General features: G+C 40.6%; 1 protein-coding gene across 1 annotated transcript; it reads left to right on the top strand.

Moving 5' to 3' along the window:
* The first annotated feature begins 7,344 nt into the window (after nt 1–7,344).
* On the top strand, nt 7,345–11,406 carry LOC4325160 (acyl transferase 4-like). The gene is made up of 2 exons (NM_001416334.1): nt 7,345–7,897; nt 10,303–11,406. The coding sequence occupies exons 1-2, from the start codon at nt 7,451–7,453 to the stop codon at nt 11,173–11,175; spliced, it is 1,320 nt and encodes a 439-aa protein (NP_001403263.1). The 5' UTR covers nt 7,345–7,450; the 3' UTR covers nt 11,176–11,406.
* Nucleotides 11,407–11,774: the final 368 nt, after the last annotated feature.

The raw sequence follows: 11,774 nt of genomic DNA, 5'->3' as shown, positions 1-11,774 counted from the left end.
TCTACGTCTGGTTTATACAGCTACCACTACTGATGGACATCATCATCTTCCGTCGCCGACTGATTATGCCGCCGCCGACTGGTGCTTTTATCTTCACAACTGCGCGTCTTCACTACCGGTTTGCTTCTGTTGCCGCCGACTTGTGTTCACTTCATTACGGCAATACAACTTTGTCATCATGGTGGAGCGACTTCATCTTTATTATCTTCGGCACTGGCAAACTCTATTGCTGCTACTTCGCAAGTTTTACTACTTCACCAACCACGACGTCTTTGTGAACCTCGACATCTCGGCATGCAATGCCATGATATTTTACTACAACAAGTGACTCTCCAATATTCAGGATTTCTACTTGGACACCTTCAACACATATCTTCAATCAAGCAATGACTACTCGACGACAAGAAGCTATAATTCTCGACTCTATGTTCAGTTGTTTCCCAACTAACCAAAGAGTCGGGGGCTACACAAATATAAGGCTCAAAATTTGACAAATTTTATGTCAAGCTGAAAAAATCAATTAATCAGCCAATGAGTCACTCCAGGAGTCATTATCTTCATCTTTGCTTCGGAACAGACATTCTACTTCAACAACTTCAAATATTTCGGTTTAGACGAGTTGGGCAACAACATCAACTCTCCTCCAATTATTTGTCTTCACGGTTGGCCTACTACGCAACTGCCGATAGAGGATCTCATCGTTATCATCGGCTGCTACATCGCTATTGACTGGATCACCGACATCGTCATCTTCATCAACATCTTGTCAAGCCTCATCAACATAGCCTACTCTGCTGCCGTTGATGGGAAACTTCGTCATCATAGTCGGCTATCTCTGTTGCCGCTAATCATCATTACCGTCGGATGCGTTTGTCGCCGCCGATTATTTTCTTCATCTTCATGATTGGTGGATTTCGCCATCACCGTTGATGCGCGTCTACGTCTTCATCGTCGGTTTGCTTTTGTCACCACCGACTGTTCTTTCGTTGTTGTTGGGCGCCTACATCTTCACTGCTAGCTGACCTGACTGTTGCCAACTGGTTTCTTCGCCTCCATGGTTATGCAACTTCATTACATTTGATCGGTGGCATCTTTACTACCACTGACATCTTCCGTTACTTCTGATGAGCAATTTCGTCTTCATGTTGGTCATTTCATCTCCATGCCAACTGCGTCAGCTATTGCCAATAGACAATTTTGACTATGACAGAAGGACAAGCTATATGCTCAGGGGCTCATCAACTCAAGCGTGAGGATTATATCTCCAATTTGGACTTGTTCCGGATACATTCCACATGGATTCATAGTCATGAGTCTATTTTCTATGCTCAAAGACTGGACCAATTATTATTCCCCGTAAGGGCTATCAACCGAATACTTGCGCCAGTCGGGATTCAATTATTATATTTATTTTGGAGTATCCCATAAGGGATAATCATTCAGATCAGAAGCTATTCATATGAGCTACACTTGGTCTATATTACCCGGAAGATTTATTACTCGGGAGCATGTTACATGCGTCATCCTTTAAAGGGTGTCGAAGGCATATTTTTTGGCCTAGGCCTAATATGTCTGCAGCCCATATTTTCAGGTGTGGCCTGTCACGTTCTTTTAGGGACTTAGGCACTTTTCGCTTAGGCCAAAGTGCGCGTGATCAAGTGCCCAATACCTTAAAATCCTTTTATACCGCAGTTACTCGACTTTTTAGGAGTTGGTACGATGCATCTTAAAAGGTGTCAAACAGTAAAGCTTTATATAGCTGCCCCGCTGACTTTTTTATATAGTCAAGGTGCTGTTTGGGTTTATCAAGCAATTGATTGGATACAATATCATTGCTTTTTGCCACGTAAGTGTGCATTTTTATTGACCAATATTATGGCTTAGGCTGATTATATATTATGGTCATTTTTCAGGCGGTTGGTAAATCCTTTATGAGTTTACTTACTCGGATGTTATACCATATATGCCATATATTTCCAGGAGTGGTGAAACCATGTGTCTTTTAGGGACTTAAGCACATCTGTTAAAGCAGTGTGCGCATGGCGTATGCCCAATACTTTGGAAATTTCTTTATTCACAGCATTCAAGCTTCTTTATAGTTGTTTTGCTATGTGAACTTTCAAAGATGTTGTCAACTTTAGGTTGTACGCATCATATTTTGCCAAGCAGTCGGTATATCACTTGGATCATATTATTCGGGGATTCACACCGCATATGCTATATATTGGTATCAAGTCACTTGGTTGACTATAATTATCAAAAACCACTCGGTTAATTAGATAATTTATTCCTTGACTATATGTTTAGTTTGTTCAGCTAATCACATAGTTGGGGGCTACACCTATTAGGTGCATCTATTCGATGCACCTGACTTTATTTTTCAGCCCTCCACAGTCTTCAGATTTGGTAAAAGTACTCGGGAGACCATGGCGAAGATGATTGAAGCACTCGGCTTTAGAGTAATCTAGTTCGAGAGAAGATTATATTTTCGACTGTGAAGATCTCAGGGGCTACTGTGGAGATTATGGGTACCCCATACCCACACGGCATGGTTATCCGACTAGTTATAGGGGATAACTTATATATATGAAATATGTAACAGATCATGACTTGGGTATTACGTTTCCCTGTATATTATGGAACGGCCTAAAGTCCTGGTTTGATAAGATTGTAAAGTAGATTTAGGAAACCGATACCGTCTTGGTTAAGGTTTCTATCTTGTAACCCTGCCCCCTAACCTATATAAGGAGGGCAGGGAGCCCCCTTTAGGGGCATGAGACAACCTGATCGTCAGATCTATACTACACCCGGCGGATTCAAATCCCCAAACAGGAGTAGGGTATTACCTCTCATTGAGAGGGCCTGAACCTGTCTAAATCCTTTGTCTCTGCATCCATCCACTTTTAGGTCTCGTGCGCTACCCCCTTTTATTATTGCCGAAATCATGTTTCGACAAAAATATAGCCAAAATAGTTCATTATCCGACTTGATTCCTCTCTCCCCGTACCTAAGAAATAGTACTCCGCGATAACTACTCCTATTTTTCTCCGTTCATAATTCATGATATCTTATACAAGATCAAGATAAAACAATTAAAATTTTGACAATCAATAAATTTTAAACTATTTAGTTTAATTTAAATTAAAGACACTAAACATAATTTATAGATTAATTTTAAAAGTACTACATTCATAAAATTATATATTTACTTTATATATATATATATATATATATATAATATTATAGTTAAGATAATATATGTTTTGAAGGGCCTGTAGCCTAATGATTACAAAAGCCTCAGTAGCACATGAGGTCCTGGGTTCGACTCCCCTTGGGAGCAAATTTTTCAGGATTTAACAGCGTTGTGTTTTCAGTTCGACTCCCCTTGGGAGCAAATTTTCCAAGATTTAACGGCGTTGTGCTTTCAGTGGTAGGCGACGTACCCGTCGACAGCGAGGCGCCTGTGGTGACTTCGTCAATCTCTCTAGAATTTGCCGGCCCAGTCTTCGAAGATGCTCATAGGGGTAGAGTTTGCGTGCGTGTGTTCATAGGGATGAGTGCGCGTGCGTTGTGAGTGTCTGCGTTGTACTGTGTAATTTTCAAATATATATATATATATATATATATATATATATATATATATATATATATATATATATATATATATATATATATATATATATATATATATATATATATATATATATATATATATATATATATATATATATATATATATATATATATATATATATATATATATATATATATATATATATATATATATATATATATATATATATATATATATATATATATATATATATATATATATATTATAAAAGCGTACATGCATGCATATATTGGCAGGTAAAACAAATCAACGCGATTCACATTAATTGCACGCTATATTCATTCTAATTGTGCCCGAACTAAGTTCGAGAAAACAGCCGATTGCGTTCATTCTGTTGCACACGTTTTTTCACCTTGGAACATCGCTCACATGGCAAGTGTGTCGATGTGTATGTGGACGCACTAGTACTTAATTAATACATTTGCAAACAAATAAACAAGACCTCTCTTATGTTTAAGACCGATCTCTTATGTTTACCTCGTGCCCGAATGACATCGATCAAATCATCCCCTTGGATACATAGATTTTGACCACCGTTAATTGATGCTAGATCGGTCACATTAATGAATTCATAGTCCGGTAGCTACTGAGCTCGGTTTGAGGCACGCAACAAGGTAATTAGAGAGTCAGACATACAGTAAGATATGGTTTTGCCATGCTCATGGACAAGCTAAACCACGAAACACTGAGGCAATCAGGGAATTTACTCCCGCTGTTTTCTAATAGACGAAGCCATTTGACTTTTAAACATTTTTTGATTATTCGTCTTATTCAAAAATTTTATGAAAATATATAAGATATAAATCAAGCTTAAAATATTTTGGGTGATAAAAACAGCTCACGAGAAAATAAATTATAATTAGATAATTTTTTGAATGAGACGAATAGTCAAATGTGTTATAAAAAGTCAGCACCGTCATCTATTAAAAAATATAGTATATATTAAATATTATAAAAATGATGGATGAATTTGAGTTGAAATATTGTAAAAATAACATGAGAAATAATGATTTAGCATAATTTATGTTTAGCTTTAGAATATAATATATTATAATATATTGTATATGTAATTACTACACTTGCATGTTAAGTTTTAGGATACACTAGTTATGTTTGTATATGTTAAACTTTAGGTGTTTTGTGGGTTATAATTATATATTAGGTATAGATTTGTTACTGAATGTGTAACTAAAATGAACTCCAGATGCTTTATCCTAATTCTTGCTTGGCTCACGCTAACAATATGTCATATTTCTCTCGAACTCCATGATTGGACCATCAGGGGATCGACCGCCGGCATCGCCAATTGTCAAACCGAACACAATTATTTATTTGCCGAGCTGCAAGCTAGTACATTTTACACCATATGTCATCAGTCTAGCTAAGTAGGCATTTGTCATCATCAAGTGCAATTTCAGGATGGCTGGATATTTATTTGAACTGGTGCAATTAATATCATAAAAATCTACACATTTGTATATAACCAGACAAACATAACACTCTCATCTACCTACTATTCCAACAAATTCCATAGCTCGATTGAAAGCGACTGCAACAAAATAAACATATATATTAGCTTTAGGTCGGGCATCCAACATGATACGTCTCTGTGTAACGCTGTATTTCCCACTCCAGAGTTCACATGCTAATACACAATAGTAACGACATCTAAACTGCACAATTGATCTCTTCCATTGCTACATCTCTTTCCTCTCATAGATAAAAGCAGATGATGTATTGTTGAGCTTGCGAACCAACACCGATATAAACCTCCATAACCAAACAGGGAAGAACATTATAGAAGATCAAATATTAATTATGATATTTGAAACACGATATTTATTAACGAGATTCAACCAAAGTCTATCTCCCTATAGCATTGAATACGGGTGTGCTGGCCTTCCAAATCAACTAGGCCATCAGCCAGTCATTCGCTCACCTGTGCTAATGCCACAAGAAAAGAGGCTGACTCTGTTTCATCTTATATCTATTACAACTCTTAGTCTTAATTTCTAACCGATTTTATATGCATATACAACACAAATGCTAACAATCATATCAATATTGTGGGAGGACATGAATTAAGTCAATGATGAATACAGTTCATGGAAATTGCCATAGCAATTTGATTTGGCAACCACAACGGTGATGCTACTTGTGCCGATTATGATGCTTGACATTATTCTCTATAGGCTTCACCCTGTAACTTTTCTAGTTACGCGTCTCTTCCAATCCTAACTTCTCACCCCCACCACTGCTTACTCACAATCTACTAGATCTATTCGATGGTAAGAATAATGTTGACAAGTTATGATCCAAGGCTAAGAAAATAAATTCTAATTAAACTGGTAGTCTCTTGTTACATATCTTTTCGACGATTCGTTGTACGTGCTGCATTTTACTGTTTCGCTGTTGCGTGTTTCACCCCCTTTGTTTGGATGTTGCATCAATTATCTTGCACGGATCTCTGTACATATTCCACAACTTCTACACAAATGTTATACATTTTTCGTAGTGATGTTTCATGTCTTATTTGAGAATGTTGTATCGAACATTTATAAAACAGTTATCGGGCACTGATGTCGTGCTCATGTACCAGCTGAGCCAGTGCAGTGCTAAACACTCAGCTGGCAATCAAGCACAATTAGTCGTAGTATTAATTTATCATCGAATATACTATGTAATTAAACAAGTATGTACTCAAGATGCTTATTCTATCATGCGTGCCTCACGGGGACAAATACGGAATCTCTCTCTAACTCGATGATTGGGCCTGAACGGATCCAACTACCTGCCAGCATCGATCGGCGCCAATTACAAAATACAGCTTGGAAGTGGATCATTTGTACGACTTGTCCATAGTACGTCTGTTACTGCACTGTACCAGCGGTATTGCAGAGAAAACCACGTCGAATACTCTTTAGATTCCATTGTGCCAAACAAGCTGAGATGGTTAATTGTTTATGTAGATCATTAGTTAGTACTAGTACCTTCTTTTTAAAATATGTGACGCCCTTGAATTTTTTCAATAATATTTGATTTTTTTATTTAAAAATTTAGTAAAAATATATAAAAATATAAGTTAAGATTATATTTTATTTGACGATAAAAAAAGTCATTACAAAATAAATGATATATATTTTTTTAAAAAATACGAATAATCAATCTTTATGCGAAACATCAACGGTATCATTTATTTTAAAATGGAGGAAATACATGATTACATATTGATTATTATAAATTGGAAAATAGATATATTTTCTCTTAAGAAACTTTTAATTACGTACTATAATTATTTTTATTAGAAAAATCACCGTTTAAGTATATTAGGAAGCGTTAAAAAAAATGAGAGAAAGTAGCCCGTAGAAAGAAAGTACTCGTAGCTGGTAGGCTTTTAGTCAATCATCAACTACAATTTTAATCTGTTAAAAATACTCCGGATGAACAGGAGTATATATGTTAATTTGAACAGTTGTACACACACAAAAAATAATACGCTCGTCATCTACATACCAACTCCTCCAACAAATCAACGAGTCCATTTTGCTCGATCGAAAGCGACTCCAACAAAAATTAATAATCCACACATTGGATCACCATCTACCTAGCTAGCCACCAAACTAATTAATCCACTCGCTAATTAATTAATAATTACAAGCTGATCCACGTCGCCGGCCTATATATACCCCCCGCCTCCACGCACCACCACCACCACCATCACCACCACCTCGAAGGTCTTGAGCTCCATCTCCGGCGACGGCGGCGACGACGACGACGACGGCGAGGAGGAGCTAGTAGCTAGCTGAGCCAGACAGCATGGGGTTCGCGGTGGTGAGGACGAACCGGGAGTTCGTGCGGCCGAGCGCGGCGACGCCGCCGTCGTCCGGCGAGCTGCTGGAGCTGTCCATCATCGACCGCGTGGTGGGGCTCCGCCACCTGGTGCGGTCGCTGCACATCTTCTCCGCCGCCGCCCCGAGCGGCGGCGACGCCAAGCCGTCGCCGGCGCGGGTGATCAAGGAGGCGCTGGGGAAGGCGCTGGTGGACTACTACCCGTTCGCGGGGAGGTTCGTGGACGGCGGCGGCGGGCCGGGGAGCGCCCGCGTGGAGTGCACCGGCGAGGGCGCCTGGTTCGTGGAGGCCGCCGCCGGCTGCAGCCTCGACGACGTGAACGGCCTCGACCACCCGCTCATGATCCCCGAGGACGACCTCCTCCCCGACGCCGCCCCCGGTGTCCACCCCCTCGACCTCCCCCTCATGATGCAGGTATAATACTACCCGTATACGTACGTTTCTACGTACGTAAGTACGTGCTATACTTGCGAGCAGACAAAAACAAATAAAATCGGTAACAACAATTAACCATCCAGTTATGCTTACAACTAATTCAAATTATCTTAATTAATTAAAACTGTCCGGCTAATTAAGTGATTATTAAGGGTGTGTTTTTATCACATCTTCCCGACTGGTACTCCCTCATTTTCCACACGGATGTTTTACAACTGCTAAACGGTACGTATTATCAGAAAAAAGTTATATATATAAATTGTTTTAAAATCATATTAATCTATTTTTAAGTTTATTTTAGCTAATAGTTAAATAAACACGCGCTAACGGATCATTATGTTTTGTGTGTGGGGAGATATAGTTTCTAACCTCCACCTCTAAACACAGCATAATTGTTGGTACGTAGGGCCTATTCACTTTAACGCAAAAAAAGAACCTTACCAAGTTGCCAAAATTTTGGTAGGATTTCTTATATAGTTACTAAAATTTGATAGCAAACTAAATATAACCACTTTTTTATAACTTTACCAAAATTTGCTAAGATTGAAAATGGCATCAAAGTGAACAGGCCCGTATACGTACGGAGAATGCTGACCTCTCCGGATGATACCTTTAATTTTTCACTTGTGTGGATGTGCACACATGTACGAGGACGAACACATTCAAACCCGTGAAGATTTTAATATGTGGACGAACTCGATCTATGGTATTGTTGCTGACGAATTAATTACAAAAGTGCTCAAGGAGTTATGTAACTATAAGAACAAAACTATATATGTTTGCCCAAGTAGAAATATATACGAACAAAAACACAGACATGAATAGAACCTACGCGTACGTACATATGTGCCATTACATGCATGTACACAATCATTAGCTAGTGTCCTGGATTATATTCTAGTCAATTATAACTTTCTAGAAATTAGGTACTAATATATGTATGACTCTCAAACTGTAGTCATGCTTGTGTCAAGTTATAATTAAGTACAATAATCACACCGATTTATTTTACATAAAGTACAGTAGGATTCAAGATAAGACTGAGCTATATAGTACTAGGCAGGATGATGAGCTAGCTAGAGCTTAGTGCTCAACATAAACTAGTTGGAGCGTGCACTGCAATTTTCAAAGTAAAATTAGTTAATTTGCACTAGGTGAAGTTGATCCTGTCAGGTAGGTAAGCTCACCAACTCCAAAGATTGGACAGAATGAAGCATCTGTGGAAGTGAAAGCAGTTGCGTTGGCGTAAGACCACACTAACCAGAGAACTCATAATACAAAATACATATACAGCACACAATTTATATTGTGTATATATATATATATATATATATATATATATATATATATATATATATATATATATATATATATATATATATATATATATATATATATATATATATGTATGTATGTATGTATGTATGTATTCTAACTGTGTTATCCAATTTTTAAGAAATTTCATCTTTTCAAAAGTAGTAGTATTTGAGTGATGCATGTGCACGTTTTTAGATATGTACATATACCTCATCTATCTTTAAAAATAAAATAAATTTTATACATGAGTCGGAACACTAAGCTTTAACACTGATATCTGACGATAGCATGACGGGATGAGCTTGTCATCAATTGCAGCAGGGCAATTAGGCATGTAAACTGGGGCCATTGATTTCTGTCGAGCACACTATGCTTTCCCTGTCTTATTCTGCCTAACTTAACACTAATATTTGACACACTATCAATTGTTAGCTATTGATATGGCAGTTTGACATCGACCCTGCTCCATCATTATTACTGCATGCCCGCCCATTCGATGATTGACTTGACCAAACCCACAAGTGCAAATTGGAAAATTAATTAATTAATTAATTAGCAAGATAAATATATCCATCAGGGATTCAGGATCAGGTCATGGATGTAATCACTCTCAAACATAGCTAATCATTGTGCTTATGGTCCAAGTGATCATTCCCCCTAATCAACAACTCGCTTGCTAGCAAGACGTCCCTTCGAATGGATTATTTGATAGCTAGAGCATATCACCTTGCACTTCACCACTCCCCTTATGCAGAGTGTACGTATGTCTAACCAGAATCTAGTGGTGAGCGTAAAAGATCAAAGTGCCCTTATCAATAACAAAATACTCCGTAATACATTTGGTGGATATATAGGTATATAAGTATTAAAGGAATAAAACTTTCAAATTTGTGGATTCTAATAAAAACTAATATTAATTTTGATAAACCTGAATTGTAGATACTCTAACTTAGGGTAGTAGTTGAAGCATGCAAAGCTCTAAAAATATATATGAATTTCGGCGTGTTTATATATATTTCTCCGTGGATATAAAAGCTTAAAATTTATAATCATTTTATGATGATCAGGTGACGGAGTTCAGTTGCGGAGGGTTCGTGGTGGGCCTGATCTCGGTGCACACGATGGCGGACGGGCTAGGGGCCGGGCAGTTCATCAACGCGGTGGGCGACTACGCCCGCGGGCTGGACAGGCCGAGGGTGAGCCCGGTCTGGGCCCGCGAGGCCATCCCGAGCCCGCCGAAGCTGCCCCCGGGCCCGCCGCCGGAGCTGAAGATGTTCCAGCTCCGCCACGTCACCGCCGACCTGAGCCTGGACAGCATCAACAAGGCCAAGTCCGCCTACTTCGCCGCCACCGGCCACCGCTGCTCCACCTTCGACGTCGCCATCGCCAAGACGTGGCAGGCGCGCACCCGCGCGCTCCGCCTCCCGGAACCCACCTCCCGCGTCAACCTCTGCTTCTTCGCCAACACCCGCCACCTCATGGCCGGCGCCGCCGCCTGGCCCGCACCCGCCGCCGGCGGCAATGGCGGCAATGGGTTCTACGGCAACTGCTTCTACCCGGTGTCGGTGGTGGCGGAGAGCGGGGCGGTGGAGGCGGCGGACGTGGCCGGGGTGGTGGGGATGATACGGGAGGCGAAGGCGAGGCTGCCGGCGGACTTCGCGCGGTGGGCGGTGGCCGACTTCAGGGAGGATCCGTACGAGCTGAGCTTCACGTACGATTCCCTGTTCGTCTCCGACTGGACGCGGCTGGGGTTCCTGGAGGCGGACTACGGGTGGGGGCCGCCGTCGCACGTCATACCCTTCGCGTACTACCCGTTCATGGCCGTCGCCATCATCGGCGCGCCGCCGGTGCCCAAGACCGGCGCCCGGATCATGACGCAGTGCGTCGAGGACGACCACCTGCCGGCGTTCAAGGAGGAGATCAAGGCCTTCGACAAGTAAAATGCTTGTGAAATGTGAACTTTGTTATTGTTACTACTTCTATGGGCTCGTTGCTCAATGGGCTTTTTTTTGCTTTTGTTTTGTGTGTGTGGGCCGACACGATTGGTCAAAAGGGATTTGGTGGAGGCCCAGTTGTAATAAGATGGTCCACGCATCATGGATTAATCGTTAATTGTAAGGTAGTACTACACGGATTTGTTAACAAGGAATAAGTTCACTTGGTGACCCAGTGATCGGAATCTAATTCATCTAAACCGCAAAACCGGATATCTCGACCCTCAAATTATTGAAACCGGTGCAATTTGACTCCCTCGGCGGTTTTGGAGGGCGGTTTCGCTGACGTGGCGCTGATGTGGCGGTATTGACCTAGTATGTGTGCTGACGTGGCGCTTAGGTGGCATTTCAATTAAAAAGATTTACGTGGGACCCTTTTGTCATTTACACACGCAGTTGAGGGGTCCACTGACATGTGGCCCCCACATGCCATCTCATCCTTTTCTTCTTCCTCCTCTCCTCCCTTCTATCTTTCTTTCTCCCTCTCCCCTACGGCCGTCCGCGGGGAGCGAGCGGCGGCGGGCGAGGGCTGAAGCAATGGCGGC

The sequence above is a fragment of the Oryza sativa genome, chromosome 1 (assembly GCF_034140825.1).
Source record: "Oryza sativa Japonica Group chromosome 1, ASM3414082v1".
Taxonomy (NCBI): Eukaryota; Viridiplantae; Streptophyta; class Magnoliopsida; order Poales; family Poaceae; genus Oryza; species Oryza sativa.
The sequence above is the reverse complement of the archived record's forward strand: the minus strand, read 5'-3'. Positions and strand labels throughout refer to the sequence as shown.

Coding starts and splice junctions, on each gene's coding strand:
- LOC4325160 (NM_001416334.1), top strand. CDS start 7,451: ATGGGGTTCGCGGTGGTGAGGACGAACCGGGAGTTCGTGCGGCCGAGC. Junction 7,898..10,302: donor ACCTCCCCCTCATGATGCAG/GTATAATACTAC, acceptor TATGATGATCAG/GTGACGGAGTTCAGTTGCGG.